Below are 19362 nucleotides of genomic sequence, written 5' to 3'. Positions count from 1 at the left end.
AGGTTTTAGAGAGAGAGTAGTGAGAGAGTATGGGTGTGAATTTGATGTGCAAATGTGAAGAGCCGGAACTCGCTATTTATAGGGTTGATCTCGGACCCCATCGCGGTACGTGACGGGTCACCTGGCAAGCCCATCGCGTACCGCGATGTAGGCTTGCTGAATCAGTGCCTAGACCAGCCACGTGTCGACAAGTGGCAGGCCACCGTTCCACGTGGCGACACGTGGCGGACGTGTTGCCACGTGGTAACACGTGGCGGCAGGCGCTGCCACCGTGTGCCACGTGGCACACGTGTCACTCGTGTCAAACAACCCTATCGCGGTACGCGATGGGTGTCTCCTCTGACCCATCGTGTACCGCGATAGGTCAGGAAAACCAGAAATTTCATTTTGGTCCATGGGGTTTGGAAATTGGCAGAATTGGTCCCTCGACTTTGAAAATTAACATTTTTGGCCCGAATTTTACGTGATGTTACAGCCACTAAACCCATTTGAGTTTAACTTCAATAAACCCACATTTTGCATATTCTTAAAACACTTGGGAATCTCCCCGGATAACCTATTTTTAGAAAGATCAAGATAATATAAATCTGTCATCTTACACAAGGACCTTGGAATTGACTTATTGAAATTGTTATTTTGAAGAAATAAACTTGATGAAAAAAACGCCCAATCATCATCAATATTAGTACCCCCACCAGGAAGATTAGTCAAAGGTCCGCTGAGGTTGTTGTGTTCATTCTTCATTTTGAGAATCGTTGAGAATGGTTGTATTAGACAAGTCTAATTTCAAAAGTTTCCTCTAATTTTGAAGCCAATGTGGAATTCCGTTATCAATCTTGCAAGAATGAAGATCAACGATTCTCAATTGGAATGGTGGTAGCCACTCACGTGATACATTGAACGTCAACTTATTGTTAGAAGCTGTATTCAAACCCTTAAACATCGAAAGGTTAGCAAAATGGGCTTCAAAAACTACTCCTTCCAAAGAATTGTTAGATACATCAATATAAGTCAGTTTAGTGAGTTTCCCTAATGAAGAAACACTAATCGACCCCGGCAGATTACGGATAATCTTAGGGTCAGGTAGATGTTTCCCACGAGGGTTAGGTCCGGCAAAGATGGTTATTCTTCTCAACCTGCAAAACAGACACCGTGAGCTCGTCACTGAGAAGGGGGGGGTACCTCCTTGTGACCACCCTCCGGCGTGAGAATCAGACTAGATTGCTCTGAATATAAGTGTATATTAAGAGAAATAGCTAGATAAGATAGTATCAGATGATATATGAGAGTATATGATGATGATACAGTTCCAAGGTGTTGGAGTATTTATAGCCGAAGGTAGGTTTCCAAGCAGGTACAGCCAGCTGTATAATATTCCTTTTCTACCAACTGTGGGCTACGCACGTGCCATGCTGGTGGTTGGTGGGTAGGCAGCGGCTGATAGTGACATGGCCGGCTGTGTACTATTCCTTTTCCACCAACTGCAGGCTATGTACGTGCCACGATGAGGGTTGGTGAGTAGGCAGCGGCTGATAGTGACATTTTGTACTAGAGCGTGCTCCTCGTCGTACTGTTGTCAGTGAGCTGTCACTGCTTTGGTCAGATCTTGTCCATACCTTGGCAGGTATAGTACAAAAGATCCTCCAGAAGCGTACGGACTGGCTCATTTGGGCGGGAGTATTCCCGCCTTGCCCATTCCTTCTTCAGGTGACATTACTGAATTATTGAGAGTTAGTGCCTTGTGCGTGTAGCCTTACTATTAGTGCGGGTAGCCTTCCCTGATGGCTTGTATCCGCAGCTGCGGGAACAGGCGGGGTACTTCACCATTGGGAGACTTTTCCTGCGGGAACAGCTGGTCGTACTTCGCGTAAGGTCTTCATCTCTCTGAGCATGGTGGGTCCTGCGGAACCAGTTGGTCTTTGCGCAGACGTCCCCCTTCAAGGTGAGTCTTGCGGGTCCAACTGGGCTCTGCTGGGACCTACCTCTTCAAGTCACCCCAGTCCAATGTTCTTCTCATGAATTGTTAATAAGTGAGGTGAACTTTTGGACTTAAGCAAGGGGTTTTGAAAAGGGTTTTTAGTTTTAAGGTTCTCCGTGGGGATTCTTCCCGCGGGTTTCCTAATGTCACGTGCAGAAATTCCCGACTTTTCTGCTTGATCTTTGGGTATGATGCGGGTAGGTATGTAACCTCCTCGCAAGTCAGGAGCATTGAGTTTCACTTGTGTAGATTCTCCACGAGGTTTTGGTAGTTTTAGACATAGTGATCAATTATGTTAAACAACCAATTCCATCTTGGAGCTTCAAACAATCTAGTTCTCAACGTTCCCGCTATGCGGGGATGTTATTTCCCTTTCCACAAGCATGGCCCAGAAGATGCTTCTTGGTTTTAATTCCCTGCAAGTGCTAAGTATGTGAAGGGTTTCACCTTGACACTGTACCCGCACTCGTCTTATAGTTATTTGACTTCCAAGGTATTCTTGGCTTCAATTCCCTGCAGGTGCTAAGTATGTGAAGGGTTTCGCCTTGACACTGTACCCGCACTTGTCTTACGGTTTCTTGGTTACCAATGTATTCTTGGCTTCAATTCCCTGCAGGTGCTAGGTATGTGAAGGGTTTCGCCTTGACACTGTACCCGCACTTGTCTTACGGTTTCTTGGTTACCAAGGTATTCTTGGCTTCAATTCCCTGCAGGTGCTAGGTATGTGAAGGGTTTTGCCTTGACACTGTACCCGCACTTGTCTTATGGTTTCTTGGTTACCAAGGTATTCTTGGCTTCAATTCCCTGCAGGTGCTAAGTATGTGAAGGGTTTCGCCTTGACACTGTACCCGCACTTGTCTTACGGTTTCTTGGTTGCCAAGGTGAGGGGGTATATTCCCTCATTTTTGAATCTTTGAATCTTTTTGAAATTCGAAGAGTTGGTGAAGGGATAAGAACAGTCCAAACTGTTGAAGGGACGTTAGCGTCGTCTGACGGTTTCTTCTAACAGTTTCAGGACGTGCAGGAAGTTATGGCGACGTGACAGTATATGGTCATTCCAGACACTTTTTCAGGCGCGTGGGCGCGAGTTTTCGGGCGCGTGGGCGCGAATTTTACGGCACGCGTCCTGTCGACAGCTGTTGCCAGCTTGCTTTCCACGTGTCATCGTCTCATTGTGCCTGCGCTTTTCCCTCTCCCCCGCATTAAATTCATCGCATTCATTGCGATGGGTATATAAAGGGGGAAGAGGATGCATCTCAACTCACACTTTCACTTCTTCTTCTAAGCGATTTCCGGCGAATACTCTAACTTTTTTCGAGCATTCTCCTGAAATCGTTCTTCTTTCCATCCTCAACATGTCTTCTACTCATGATCCTGAGGTTACTGCCGAAGAGTCCGACGTATACCCTGAGAACCCGATGTCCACGTCTGACAAAGACGATAAGAGTACTGCTGGCGAGTGCCAGTGTGCTCTTTCCGTCGACCTTTATCAGTACATCGTCAAGAAGTTCATGCTCGAGCCTTTCGAGCCTGAGTTTCCTGAGCCTCACCAGATGGTGTATGATGCCCCCAAGGGCAAGATAGGGGTTTATGTCTCCTTCTTCATGTATGGGAATCTGAGATTCCCATTGACGAAGTTTGTATACCGTGTGTTGGAGAAACACGGTGTACACTTGACGGAGGTACATCCAATAGCGATCGCTAAGGTTCGCCACTTTGAATGGGTGTGCCACACTCTGGCGTTGAGCCTCGCGTCGACCGCCTGATGACCTTCTACTCCTGGAGGTGCATCCAGGGCTGGTATACCTTGGTCACTCGGATCAAGGGTTTGAAGATCTGTGCTACCGAGCGCAGTCTTCGGTCTTGGAAGCGGGAGTTTTTCTATATCTCCGCTCGCGTCGTCCCCATCGCGATGACGTTCAAGAACGGGAGAGCACTCCCCATCCTTCACGCTTCCAACTACCAGGAGACTGAATGGTTTACCAAGATCTCCCGGATCCAGACTCCGGTTTACCGCTTTGCGGAGTCTGGGATGGTGATGCTCGGTATGAGTCGGGTATGGAAGGATGCCGGTTCTGGGACGCCGCAAGTACCTATCATCCTTGAATACGGTTCGAATTCTATTCCCTATGGTATGCTCCATCTCTTTTTGCTGATTTAGGGTTTTTCTTCTAACTGTTTTTCTGTTTATTTTCAGAGGGGAACAACTTGCAGTCGCTTCTACAACCGCGTGAGAGCGGTGGTCCCGCTCGGCTGGGTACTCGTGCTCTTGATGAGAACGAGTTGCCCATTTTGGAGCAAACGGCGGATAGGTTCGTGGAGGTCTACCCGCCGGGCCACGAGATTTTGAGCGCCACGCGGCCAGGTAAGGGATTCTTTAACCCTCGCCCTCTTCATGCTCAAACCTCTGCTGGAGTTTCCCTAATTTTATCATCTTCTGATGAGGGATCCGCAGATGGGCCTTTCTTCGTGAGGAAGAAGAAAGCTGCCGGCGTGAAGGGCAAGGCGAAGGTCGCCTCTACCGCCGATCAGGGAAGTCGGTCCGAGTCGGAGACCGAAAGTGAGGAGGCGGCGGAGAACCCTGGTGAGACCATTGTCACGGGGGTTGGGACAGCTGTCACCTCCGAGCAGCCAAGCGTTACGACGGTGACTGGCATGAAGAGGCCAGTTCCATCGGGTTCGTCCCCGCCCGTCAGAACCTTCAAGATTAAGAAAACCCGTAAGTATACTTTTTATCTTACCCGCAATTCTTTCCGCCATTGTTTTTAATATTGTTAATCTTCATGCAGGCGTGGATGCGACCGCATTCCAGAGTGGAGCGGGAAGGAGCATCTCTGGACCCATGACGGTAGGTTTGGTCAATCTACCCGAGGCAATGACCCAGGCGGCTGCGCCTGTTTGCAGTGTTGGTTCAGTTGCTCATCCCGTTGAGGCAACTGTTCCAATTGTGACGTCATCTCCGCCGGCTGTCAGTGCCATCTTTACTGCATCATTCACTGAGCCGGCGGTGATTTTTTTTGCGGGCTCCTCTGCAGCGGCGGCCTCGGTTGTGAGTTCACCTCCAGTGAGTTCACCTCCGATGGTCTCTACCGCGGCGGCTTCAACCGTGCCTCCGGCACCAGCGACTACCTCGTCTCCGGCCGGTTCATCAGGTATGTTCAGGGTTGGGGCTTCTAGCCAATCTCTGCCTCATTCCCATCTGCCTGACCTCTTGGATGGATATCCCTTAGGTTCGGGTGATGGGTTTCGGCTACCGGCCTGTTGTCGACCCTACAGGTGCGTAGGGTTATTTTGGCCTATTATCTTTTTTTTTTCTTTTTTTTATCATTTTTTCCTAACCGCTTTTTGTTTTTGCAGTTTCGGATTCCAATGAGCTGTATGTTCCACGGTGGAACATCCGCCGGGGAACAACCCTTCGAACGGCTGTGGACTGCGTCGAGTGGGCGCGTCACGCAGCCCCAAGTGGTGCGTTGGGGGAAGCCATGTCTAGCTACCAGGAGGGTAGGCTGACGAATGAGCTTCGGATTCTCCTTGCCCGGATGCAGCCGCGCGTCGAGTTGCTTTGTCGTGAAAACGACAAGTTAAAGGCGGCGCGTAGCCAGGAAGTGGCTCAGGCGCGGGCTATCCGGGAGGAGAACAGGAGACTTGCCGCCATTGCTGCGGAGAAGGAAAAGGCCTTCAAGGCCCTCGAGGTTGAAGTTCAGGCCCGGCTCGAGGCCCGTTCCAAGGCTACCCAAGCTGTTAACGAACAGCTTAGGTTGGCTAAGGAAACTGCGCGGAACGCGACCGAGAGGGCCACCAGAGCTGAAGCCATTGCTGAGCCTTTGCGCGCTGAGAATGAGGAGCTTAAAGCCAAACTAGAGAGGCTTTAGCAGGTAGCCTTCCCTGATGGCTTGTATCCGCAGCTGCGGGAACAGGCGGGGTACTTCACCATTGGTAGGTTTTTCCTGCGGGAACAGCTGGTCGTACTGCACGTAAGGTCTTCATCTCTCTGAGCATGGTGGGTCCTGCGGAACCAGTTGGTCTTTGCGCAGACGTCCCTCTTCAAGGTGAGTCTTGCGTGTCCAACTGGGCTCTGCTGGGACCTACCTCTTCACCTAGAGAGTTTGGGATGGGACCTGTTAACTTGTTTTGTAAAACTAAATATGTTAAATCTGCTAATCTTCCAAAGGTTTCTGGAATTGAACCGTTCAAGTGATTAAAAGAAAGGTCAAGTTTTGTAAGTTTGCCGAGGAATATCGGAATGGAACCCGTTAACCAATTAAAAGATAGATCTAACACTTGTAGTAATCTTAAACTTCCGATAGATTCAGGAATTGAACCCATTAGCTTGTTTCCCGACAGGTCTAATACTTGTAAGAATCTTAAACTTCCAAGACATCTTGGCAGGGGTCCCGTTAGTTCAAAGGATAGGTGTAGCGCTCTTAAATTGGTCATTCGTCCGAGGGATACCGGAATTGTACCATTTAAACTCGCAGATAAATCCAAGCTTTCCAAAGCATATTTCGAGCATTTCGAGACATTTGTTGGTGAGTTGGAAAAGTCCATATTGAAATTATTGGACACCACTCTTAGGTGTTTCAGGTGACAATGTCTCCAGATTCCCAAATCATCAAACGTTTGAAAGTCATTAATAGAAAGATCAAGCTCTAGAAGGTTAGGCATATTAGGAACCCATGAATTCAAAAGATTACTAGAAAGGTCAAGGACTCGTAGGGAGGTCATGTTTGCTAAAATGGATGGAAATCTAATAGGGAAGAAATTTTGGCTAAGATCCAAGTATTGAATGTTAGAAAAGATAGTGAAATTATGATGGGTATGAGATAGATGCCTCTCATTAAGGTTACATGATGACAAATGAAGCTCTAAAAAAGTAGGGATAGTCCTTAGTAAGTTTACAAAGTTCCATGCCAAACTAAAATTAAAAAATGAAACATCCAGAGATTGTAGGGATGTCATATTTTGAAAAAAATGAAAAAGCTGACCTCTGAGATAATTGTTGCTAAGATCCATGTGTTTGATGTTGGAAAGTGTAGTGCTCGAATTATGAAACGAACCAAGATCAGCATTGGAGAGACCACAATTTGACAAACTTAATGCTTTTAACGAAGGAACCATGTAAAGCACCATGTCAAGGTTTTTTGCTCCATTAAGAAGCGCAAAACTCAAGTTAAGATTCTCGAGTGACAAAAGACCAGAAATCCATGACATATCATTTGTCATCAACTTTGTATTTGAACTGAGATCAAGATTCTTTAGATTAGAAAGATTTCCAATGTGATAAGGAATAATACCAGAATAAGATGCGTGCGACAAATTGAGGTAATTCAGCTTTTTAAAGGATCCAATGAAATCAGGGATTCGACTTCCTTGAAAATCATTACCACTCAAGTCCAAGTGTTTTAGATGCCTCAGTTCTCTTAATGAAGTGCTCAACTCATTACTAACTAACCACTCATCCTCATCATTTAAAACCGCAGCGCAGCTCTGAGATGGAGATTTTCAACATGTCCAGTGGCACCATTACACACGACTCTACCCCAGTGGCAACAGTCATTGCCAACCCATGATGACAACATATCATGAGCATCTTTAACACTGTGTTTGAACTTGAGAAGAGCTAGTCGCTCATGCTCAAAGCATGCCATCGTTGTATTTTGAGCAACCAAACAAGGATTTGTGGTTGCAACCCAAAATATGACTAGAAATACAAAATGGAGCCCCAAAACTCCATCGGTTCCCCATTATTCAACCAACTCAGTTTAGCTAGTTAAAAAAAGTGAAGTGTTATGATATGTTCTAATGATTAGCAAGCCTGATAATTTATAGATTTTATAGATCTATAAATGGAAAGAAAATTGGAAATCAATGAGGCAAAAGATGGATTCTTCAGATAGGTGTGTATAGCCGTATAGTCAACTCTAGATGTATGTTGTCATAAGCGCATTCACACTCCATCCTCTATCCTTTTTCTTGTAATTTAGTTAACAAAAACAGATTATTAAATTTCTCTCTTATTTTACACGAACCCATCACATCCCAATCCTCATATTTAACTTTATTTGATTAAACAATACTTGTTTATGCATTTTTAATTATCTTTTTCTCTTGGTTCCACTCACAAAAATAATAAAAAAGTGGATATGATAAATAAAAAGTTGCCCTCAAATATGAGACATAAATAATGGGTTGGGGGTGGAATGAGGTGACCTTTTAAGCATTATGAAGATGAGGATGGGAATGGAAGATGGAGTGTGAATGCTCTAAGTCCACACAACGACTTTGAAGGCAACACAATAGTCTCTTTTTGAATACCAACATAAAAGTAATGACATGATGGCCCATGGATTGGAAATACATTCTAATAAATAAATTGAAACAAGATACAAAAACCATAAAGCAGTGCTATAGAAAATCATCATTTGCTAGTTAGGCGATAGGATAGGATATTCACTAACGATTAATCCGGATTAATCGAATTGAATTTTATATGTAGTTTTTTAAATACGCATATATACACACACTAAATTTTATATATAAAATATCAAATTTGACCCAATGGTGATAAATAGACGACTAGTCTTAATCGGGATTTAATTGACGCCTAGGCAGAATTTTTACAACCACGCTTGAAAGCAATATGTGTGTTTCTAACATTAAAAAATTTATGATAAATCTATGGTAATACTCTCTCCGTCCCATTATAAGTGTCATAATTTGACTTTTTAAGTCTTTCTTTTGCAACGTTGACCGTAAATATTTTTGTTCGTGTCATATAATATTTGATGAAAATTATATCAATGTAAAATACATTTAAAACCCAATCCATTCATATATTTTACATCAAATATTATATAACACAAACAAAAATATTGTCGGTCAAAGTTAAACAAGAAAAACTTAAAAAATCAAAATAGGACACTTATAATGGGACGGAGGGAGTAGCTTTTTGATCGCCTTTTCCATTAAACCGATTGTTAAAAACCTCATTTTCTAAAGAGAAAACTGCACACCAACATGCGTATAAGATTCTAGCATTATTATAACATGTAATCCTTGACATATAGTTAGAACCATAGTTGAGCTTTAGGATTTGAATTTAGTATTCATCTTAATCTAATATAAAATCAAAGAATAAAAACCATAAGAATTGGTTATATAGTACACAAATGGCCAAATTTTTTGGAGGGGCACATGACTTTGAAGAACTAAAGACCAAATGGCAAGTATTTAGATAATTTAAAATGTTTTAATCAGATCTTTCAGATTTCAAACTAAATTATTTGTCTATGATTTATGGACATGACTTTGAAACTAAAGACCAAATTGTAGGTTTTTTTAATATCTAATGTTTTAATGAGATCTGCCAACTTTAAATTCATTAATTGAGCGTTTTCGTTGATGATAGGGCATCCGTAACTGACCAGATTATCTGATTATCAAAGACAAGCTATTTACAAAAACCAAAAATTGATTATCTTGAAATAGTTTAAAAATAAAAATAAGCAATTCCAGTTTATGATTATCTATCATGAAGCTATCAAGTAATGTTTATAGATAGTTATGCAAAGGAGGAGCTAGCCCTCTTGATAAAAGCACATGCCTCTTTAATGAAATGAAATGAAATGAAATGAAATAATAGATCAAGCATGCGTTACCTAAAATTTAATATAAGCTTTTTAAAATTTAAGTAAAGTTGGATTCGCAAGTAAGACATAGGGTAAATGTAGTTCCACAATCACTAACTTAAAACATAGGGTAAAAATTTGTAATCCAGCCATGACTCCAGTATGATCAAACGCGCGAGTAAGAACTTGAAACAATAATTCACTGTCATGAACGGAGAAATTATCTCCAAAGGAGTTTTGGGACAACTATCCTTAGTTCCTAAAATACCATAATTACAATTGAAATACTGATAAGAATACATCAGTCTTAGCCTGAAATACTACTATTTAATCATAATTAGGCAAGCGATACAGTTTGAGACTAATCAATATCACAAGTCTTAATGGTTAGTTGAAAAATCATGATGCAATCAAGAAGATGAATTGCTTTCTATTATTCCTATCATATCATGAATAAAAACATAAAAGTACATAAGGGTCTTACAAACGCCAAATTAATATAAAAATCCTAGTCACAACATTAAAGTGAAAAACAAGCAAAATAATATTTATTGGAGTTACATGCATTTGAATGGATCTATATGGCTAGGCTTCTATTACTCTCCTCATCTTGTTAACTCTTACCATGATTGCAATGTGTATCTTGCCCATAGTCTTTTCCGCAAACATGAAAAGTTTATGTCTCCACTCCTTCTTCAACACCAAAACCACAAAAACACCCCAAAACCCCGTTGCAAAACCACAAGTTATGTCCGCATAAAACCACACCTTGTTGGGCTCACCGCATGTTTCAGTTTTGTTTTTAGTAGTTACAGTTGGGTCTTCATGATTGGAGCAATTATTTGGCAATGGAGCTTCACATAGATCTTTGTTCCCAGCATATATTGATGGATCCATGAGGGTCTGCAATTGATATCCTGTTGGAATTTGTCCCGACAAGTTGTTTGACAAATTCAAATGGCTCAAAAAATTCAAAGCTGCAATGCTAGGAGGGATCAACCCACTCAACTTGTTTCCCGAGAAATCAAGAGAATTTAACGCCTTCATGTTTCCAATATTGACTGGAATCCCTCCACTAAGATGATTATTGGACAAGTTAAGACCCACCACTGCATAAAGCGCAGTTAACTCTACGGGTATGTCTCCAATAAGTTTATTGCTTGAAATGTCTATGTTAAAGACAAATTGCAATGTTTTGGTATATTCCATAGCAATTCCGTTCATTACCTGAATCACCCCCTCACTATCACCAAATGATATATATGTATGATCCTTAACCATACCTTGCAATTCTCCTAGACAACGAGGGATTGTTCCTGTTAAATTGTTGTGCGCGACATCCAAAATTCGAAGATCTACATTTGAGCATAGAGATCGAGGAATTTCTCCTGTGAAGTTATTTTTGTGTAACCTGAAAATCCGCAATAATTTAAATTTTTCTCCAATCCATTCAGGCAATTTCCCGCAGATTGCATTATCACCCAAATCTAAGATAATTAAACTACTTAAGTTCCAAAATTCTTGAGGAAGCTCACCATTAAAGTTATTGTCATTCAGTTTTAACAATTCCAATGACGAAAGGTGTCCTATAAAACTTGGAATGGCACCATTCAACCTATTTGAGCTTAAACTCAAGACACGTAACTTTTGCTGATTCTTTAAACAGTTGGGAAGTTTTCCGGTAATACAAATCTGACCTCTTGCACAATGACCTTGGAATTGACTCATTGAAAAGGTTATTTCGTAAAACTAATGTCTTACCAAGATAACTTCCCCGACTAGGAAGGTTGGTTAAAGGTCCGCTAAGGTAGTTGTGAGAGAGATATAAGGAAGGAATGATGGGCATATTTCGCAACCATGTGGGCAGAGGCCCTGAAATGGTAGTGCTAGACAACACCAAACTAATAAGTTTCTTCTGATTTCGAAGCCATTGCGGAAATCCGTTTGTAATCTTACAAGAACTGAGATCAATCCTTATGGCTTGGAATGGAGGCAGCCACTCAGGTGAAAAATCAAATGTCAAATTACTGTTAGAATTTGCAACCAAGTACTCTAACATCGAGAGGTTAGCAAAGTGGACTTCAGAAACAACTCCTTCCAAAGAGTTTTCAGAGATATCAAGAGAACGAAGTTTATAGAGTTGCCCAATTGTGATCGGAATAGTCCCACTCAACTTATTGCCCCATAGAGACAAATCTGTTAAAGCATCTAACCTTCCAATGGATTCTGGTATTGAGCCGTTCAAGTAATTATAAGAAAGGCCAAGTTTGGTAAGTTTTCCATCAAATGTAGGAATGGGACCCGTTAACTCATTACTAGATAGATCTAATACATCTAATACAATTAGTTTTCTAAGAGATCCAGGAATTGACCCATTCAAGTAATTAAAAGAAAGGTCAAGTTTAGTAAGTTTCCTAGCAAATGTTGGAATTGGACCCGTTAACTCGTTACTAGATAGATCTAATACTTCTAATACTCTTAATCTTCCTATAGAATCTAGAATTAAGCTCGATAACTCATTACCAGATAGATCAAGGTTACGTAAATAAGAAAGATTTCCAATGCGGTGAGGAATCATACCAGATAAGGATGCGAATGAGAGATTGAGATAAGTCAATTGTTTCAGTGATCCAATAAACTCAGGGATCCCGCTTCCTTGAAAATCATTCTCACTCAAATTCAAGTATTTTAGATGCCTCAACTCTCTTAAAGAAGTGCTCAACTCATTACTAACTAATAAGTCTTGAGAATAAGAAAGACGGCGTTCGATATGATAAGGAAATATTGGAATACCAAGAGCACCTTTGAGATGAAGACTTCCAACATTTCCAGTGACACCATCACACGAGACTCTTTCCCATATGCAACAATCTTTGCCAACCCATGATGACAACATACCATGCGAGTCTTGTAAGAATAAATATATTTTATATATATTTATTTATATGGTCATCGTTATCATTTATATAATAATAGATCAAAATAATTAATTATACCTTATTATATATTAGCTTGGTAATTGTTGATGGGCCATATTACTCTTAATAGCTAATAAAGGGTTTCCCCTTGGGTGTATATATAGAGAGAGAATAAATTAACATCATAACCTAATCTAACACACATAAAAAAATCATGTGTCTTCTATCTCTTCTAAACCGGGTTCCTCTCAAGAACCCTAACCATCCTTAACTATACATCCTAAAGAGGAACTCGATCAAGATGACAAGCATGTCGACTACATCATACCCTGCTGCGGTTACTACTCTCCCTGCTGTAACATGTTTATAGGTTTAATATTTATCATGTTTTCTCTTACTTACATGAAGAACTGATCAACATGTGGCATCAGAGTGATGCTGATTAATCAGTTCTTCATGTTTTCCCTAAATCTGGAATTGATACAGAAGGCATGCACTAAAACTTGATAAACACTAATTTTTTCTTACGAAAATAATATATGAAATTGTTTAAAATCGCTAAAATTCATATTTAATAAACCCTAATATTTTTGAAATCTGTTAAAATCATGTTTAAAGGTTTCGATTCCAGTTTTTGTATATGTTTAATAATTAAAATTTTCAACGATGTTCTTCGTGTTCATCATAATTTTTTGAAAATTATAGCATATTTTGGTTCAAATTTGGATTAAAATCTGTTAAAGTTAATTTAGGGATATAATTTTTCAAATCTTGAATTAATTAAAAGTTTTGGTATATTCTTAAAAAATTTGAATCCCATTAAAATTGGAAATAGATTTAACTGTTAATCCTTAAATGATTGAACCAAATCTTATTATTATCCTTTTAGTTTTCGAAGTCTGTTTAGGGATCAACTAGTTTACGGAATTATTTGTATGGGTTTTAATATTTTTTTTGTGTTTTCAGTTTAATTAGGATAATATTAATTTTTGGATTTTAGAGTTCTCGGATTTTAAATTATATCGCTTTATACGGGTTTTTTTGGAATGGTTTTCCAATCTTCTTCCCGTAAACACGCTAATTTTCCGAAAACTCATTACTTTACCAAAAAACCCATAATACTCTAAAACATATTAACCAAGAACCCATGTCATCCGAAAACTATAATTTACCCGAAAACGTTATTTCTCGAAATCCTTAATTTTACCCAAAAAGTTTTTACTATTAACCCATTAAAATGTTTTGTAGATACTTATATATATTAAAATTTTACAAAACATAAAGGCTTAACTTGAATGAACTTTTAATGTATCACTTCTGCCCAAAGGTGATGAGTTATATTTACCATATCTCCCCCTAACATAATATAAATGTCTCACTTCTGCCCAAAGGTGATGTGTTACATTTTTATTCAGCAATACTAGCATGTGCATAATTAAAATAATTGTCTCACTTCTGCCCAAAGGTGATGTGTTACAATTATTTTGCACACATACTTAAATAAATTTAATTCTGCCCAAAGGTGATTTATTTTTTGTTTAAGTAGAACTTTTAATTATAGTCTATTAGTTTGATGTTAATAATAGACATATCACATCTTCAATAAAATATAATGATTCTTACATTAATGATCATTCATTAATCTAATGATCATAAATTTTAATATGTATTATCTTAATATCCCATAATCATTACTCACTATAATTTTCTTCTATAAATAGCTATCCCATCCAAATCATCCACTCTAATCTTAAAACACAATTGAATTTTGTCTCATAAAGAGTTTTAATAACATTTAGCTCTTCTCAATTTTAATTATCCATTAAGACATGATATGACTATCCTACTGCTCTTTTTAATAACAATTATTCCATTAAAAACTAGAGCCTAACAAATTAAATGAGTCAATCATAATGTCTATTTCGATAATGATAATCAAGAACTTATATAAATAAATGCTATCACTAGATTTATTCTTGATTTAGTTTTTCCTAAGATTAATCAAAATAACTCCCAAGATTCATGCACTCCTTAAAAATTCTAACTATAAGGTTAATGGTATTATTGAATACATCATAATATACAATCATGACCCATATATTAAGGGCTTACACATGATATTAAGTACAATATTCTAGTACATTGCATACTTAAATTTTCAATAGTACAATTTGGTGCCTTAGGAATCAACTATAACACTCAGAAGTACCAAAGGAAAATGAGTGTGTTGATTAGCAACATGTGTACAAGAAAAGAAACGTCTGGTACTGAAAATAAGATGTTATTCAACTCACTACCACTAAAACCAAAAAGATGATAATTCTAAGGTTCATAGACAAAATACAAGTATTACTTCTAGCTCTAAGTTCTCTAAGGAGAAGTCTCATTTCAAAAAATCTGTCATTAGATTAGGCATAAGCAACAAGACTATCCATAATTAAAAAGAATAACTGGCTAAAATTGATAGTTGTATATTAATTATATTTAAGTCTGCTAATCCTAATATTCCCATTAACACATGATTGGTTGAGTCTAGTTCTACATGTTTACCCGAAATCAACACATAACTAACATGAGTGTTAGTGACAAATTTAAATGTTAATGTTATTAGAACCATGATTAACTGTCTTCTAATTACGCTTTATGATACCTTAAATATTTTGGAGATTAATCCGAATTTAGTATCAATACTTAAGCTACATTATGACCGTTATGAGGTTTGCATAGCCAACATAAAGTCACTCTTACCTTAAACTCTCATATTATTGGTTATCAATATCCAGATTGAAACATTTATAAAATAGAACAGGATGATACTATGTACTTCATAACTTTTGTTATCATGCAAATACAAATTTAACAAAAGACAAATAAGACCAATAAAATTCATCCATTAAAACCAAATTTCATGAGAAATCATGACATGGTTGATGAGGGTGATTTTTCATAATCTCATTCTTAGTGATTTTAAATCATGTGTTAGATGTCCTAAACATTACTTGGCTTAAGAAATATATATGGGTCCACCAGAAGTTATATTTCACGTACATTCGTGGAACTTATTCAAACGGAATATTCAGACATAATTCTTTTATCATTTAAAAAGCTATTTACTTGTATTTAATCTGACTTCTATAGTCCATGGTTTTAAAGAGATCCATTCATATATACATAGATTTCTTCTAAATATGTCCTTAAGTTTATTATGACATATGAACGTTAATGAAATCAAATCAAGTCTAACATATATATGAGAAATTCCCACATCACGTACATCATTGAAACTCCTTATGTAGTTTTTCTAGAGATATTAAAGATTAGTGGGACCCTTAAGTGTCTCAATCATAACTTACAAGATTTGCAAGAGGTGGGGAAGTGAAAACTTGATATTATCTCAATTGCACCTCTTGTACAAGACACGACCCCATCACAACATTATTTCATCAAAACTTATCTCTTTAGAAACTCCTTATGTTTGATTTGCTAATCACAACATTACAAAAGTTTCATTGTTGCTTAAACGTGGGAAAATTCAGATTTCTTACTAAAATAATCCTCACAAGAGAAACTACGACGAGTTACATCATTAACGTTTTCTCTACTAGAATCTATTGGTCTTTAAATATCGACCCTAAGCATGCTAATTTCCCAAAGGTTTCTAAGGTTAGTGGAAGCAGTAAAAATCCTTATCATGAGTTGTTAAAAGTACAAGATGCGGGGAGAAGAGAGTCATTAAATTTTACTCCAAATTTAACTCCAATTACACCTCTTATACACCACACTGCACCAACTCTTACACACTTAGAATCCTGAAAATGATAGCAACCTAACCAAGAGCTAATCCTTAAAACCGAGACTTTTAAAATTACCCAATAATCAACTCAGGAGACCATCTAAGTTTTAAAGCCTACAAAAATTGATGATTATGTAACCTCCCTAACTAAAGTTGAAATGGATGTTGGAAAGTTTAATGATACTACCCCTTATAATTAAACAATTAGCATCAATCATAATTGACTCCATAAATCAGGCTAATGTTTTAAGATTTGTTTGAATCACCTAAGAGTGTTCATAACTAAACTAAATTACAATACGAAACGTTAAGACAGTAAGAAGCACGATTGATTGTTAAAGGTTATCTTCAAGGAGAAACAATTATAAAAAATCTTCTTACCTTTATTACAAAAGATTTCTTTAAGTATCATTATTGTTCTAGTAGCTTATAATAATTAAGAGCTACATTAGATGAGCATTAAAACAACTTTCCCTAAAAATCGGCTTACATACTTATTTGTTCATAAAACAACCTAAAAGTTATAAACTGAAGGTCAAAGAACATTTAGTTTATAAGTCAATAAAATCCATATTTATATATATGGGTTAATGCAAACATCAAAATATGATGAAATATTTATACAATTATTTTCATCAAAAACAAGTGGATTAATGTACCTACCTCAAGATGAGTGGGAGCAACTAAAAACAAACTTGTCCTTATATAGATGACATTCTTCTGACAAGTATATGTTACATGAGTCAGAGCATTTTCACACATACTTTGATATTATAGATCTCAGAGATATTCCTTACACATGTAATAAACAATATTGCTCTACTTTAGAGGATAATAGGAACACATAAATTATTTCCTTATGCTTCATTAAGTAGAAGCCTTATATAAGTTCAAGTCTATACTCGTTTAGATCTATGCTCGTTCAGATATTACTCAAAATTGCAACACACTAGATATGTCTAGATTAATGTGAAGCATCTAAAAGAGTACTAAGATATCTTTAAAAGAAACGAAAGACTTAATTTAAAAGAAGAAGTGAGAATTCAAACCGATAGATTACTCTAAACTTTGTAATATTCAAAGATAAGAAAATGTAATTTTCGGAATATATTCTTTTGTCAGTAGACAAATCTATTTCATGGAGGAGTCATAATGAACTGATAACAACAACCTAAGTCATAACGACATAATATGTTGATTAATTACAACGTTGTTGTTAATAAATGTTGTTGAACATTTATTAGTGGACTCATAAGTTTTTATTAAACTCCATATAAATTATATATTGAAAACTTATTGTGATAAAGTCAGCTACCATGTTTTCTCAAACAGTAACAGTTTGAGAGGTGCTGCATTAAATTTTAATATGAAATTAATTATTCGCTCATGATATGCTTAAGGATCTGATAAATAAAAGTCTCACCCACAAATATTATAAAAGCGCTTATAATAATGACGGGTTATTGATGACTATGCGCAACTGCATATCAAACTATGAATGATTAACTATTAAATTTCCTCATCAGTTTTGATTTGTATGTCTCTTAATATGTTTTGCATGCATAATGACATATAGACAATTATTATACAAATCAAACGTTTAAAGGGCTTAGCTGATGTTCAATTCAATGACTATATTTCTCTGCTCCAGTTTAAGTTTAAAGCTTAAATGAGTGTTAACTCCTGATCAGGCTTTCTAATACTCATAATAAATGATTACTCGGCCAAGTGGGAGAATGTAAGAATAAATATATTTTATATATATTTATTTATATGGTCATCGTTATCATTTATATAATAATAGATCAAAATAATTAATTATACCTTATTATATATTAGCTTGGTAATTGTTGATGGGCCATATTACTCTTAATAACTAATAAAGGGTTTCCCCTTGGGTGTATATATAGAGAGAGAATAAATTAACATCATAACCTAATCTAACACACATAAAAAAATCATGTGTCTTCTCTCTCTTCTAAATCGGGTTCCTCTCAAGAACCCTAACCATCCTTAACTATACATCCTAAAGGGGAACTCGATCAAGATGACAAGCATGTCGACTACATCATACCCTGCTGCGGTTACTACTCTCCCTGCTGTAACATGTTCATAGGTTTAATATTTATCATGTTTTCTATTACTTACATGAAGAACTGATCAACACGTCTTTGACACTACGTTTGAACTCAAGAAGAGCTAGTCGCTCATGCTCGAAGCAAGTTACAGTGATATTTCGAGCGTCCAAACAAATATTTGTGGTTGCAACCAAAAAAGTAGTTACAACAAATATCAAATAAGTCCCGAAACCCCACTGAATTCCCATTATTCAACCCCACAACTCTGTTTAATTTGGTGTATAATGTAAAGTATAAAGATGGATTATTTTGATGGGTTCATAAGATTAACAAACAAGTTCATTTATAGATGGGTTATGATGTGTCCCGCTCGGATTATTTTTCTTTCGAAAATTAATGTAGTTGAATTATATGTTGCATAAGTCGAACACACAAGTCAATACCGCAACTTGTGAGTACCGTCAATGCTAAATATCTTTATATCTTTTTTCCATAAGTCCACTGTCCACACAGTGATTTTAATACCAATACACAAAAGTAAGACAGGATGGCCCGTGGATAATTAATACGGCGCTTTACAAATCATATAAATTTTTACTTCACGAAATAAAATCCTAGAATCCATCCGTATGTGTGTTACTATAACATTATTACTTAATTAAAAATTCTTGATTATAGCAAACGAATGTTACTCAAATTGTTTCCAGCTTTCTGAAACTGGATATTAAACGGTGAATTCTAGCACTATTATGCTATTTGTTATGTGTGGAAAATCGTTAGAACAATAATATTTGAGCTTAAATTAACTATTAAGGGACTTATTTTTGGCATTCTTTTTTCTAATCTATATATATATATATATTAACATTTTTGTTTTCTAAGTGTAGACAAGACCTTGAGAGTTGAAATCACTAACCAGGTCTATGATTTTTAATTTTCAAGTAGGTTGGTGTCACACATCATCTCT

The 19362-nt window shown here is 37.5% G+C and overlaps 2 protein-coding genes across 2 annotated transcripts; both read right to left on the bottom strand.

Annotated features, from left to right (window-relative positions):
* Positions 1-459: 459 nt before the first annotated feature.
* Positions 460-12507, bottom strand: LOC143565029 (uncharacterized). Its single transcript, XM_077052134.1, has 2 exons — positions 11319-12507; positions 460-607 (listed from the first exon to the last, which is right to left on the bottom strand). Exons 1-2 carry the CDS (start codon positions 12500-12502, stop codon positions 460-462), a joined length of 1332 nt encoding a protein of 443 aa, XP_076908249.1. The 5' UTR covers positions 12503-12507.
* Positions 6023-18688, bottom strand: LOC143565000 (receptor like protein 24-like). The gene is made up of 2 exons (XM_077052114.1): positions 18628-18688; positions 6023-7706 (listed from the first exon to the last, which is right to left on the bottom strand). The coding sequence occupies exon 2, from the start codon at positions 7199-7201 to the stop codon at positions 6023-6025; it is 1179 nt and encodes a 392-aa protein (XP_076908229.1). The 5' UTR covers positions 7202-7706; positions 18628-18688.
* Positions 18689-19362: the final 674 nt, after the last annotated feature.

This window comes from Bidens hawaiensis, unplaced genomic scaffold (assembly GCF_021521415.1).
Source record: "Bidens hawaiensis isolate Kalapana, Puna unplaced genomic scaffold, B.hawaiensis_p1.1 tig00022235_1, whole genome shotgun sequence".
NCBI classification, from domain to species: Eukaryota; Viridiplantae; Streptophyta; class Magnoliopsida; order Asterales; family Asteraceae; genus Bidens; species Bidens hawaiensis.
This window is presented reverse-complemented; position numbering and strand designations above follow the sequence as displayed.

What these genes read in the sequence shown, in the direction of transcription:
- LOC143565000 (XM_077052114.1), bottom strand. Translation starts at nt 7,201, where the DNA reads ATGACAAATGATATGTCATGGATTTCTGGTCTTTTGTCACTCGAGAAT.
- LOC143565029 (XM_077052134.1), bottom strand. Translation starts at nt 12,502, where the DNA reads ATGTTGTCATCATGGGTTGGCAAAGATTGTTGCATATGGGAAAGAGTC. An exon ending in TTCAATGAGTCAATTCCAAG is followed by an intron (nt 608 to 11,318) that starts GTCATTGTGCAA and finishes GTCAATTCCAAG; the next exon opens with GTCCTTGTGTAAGATGACAG.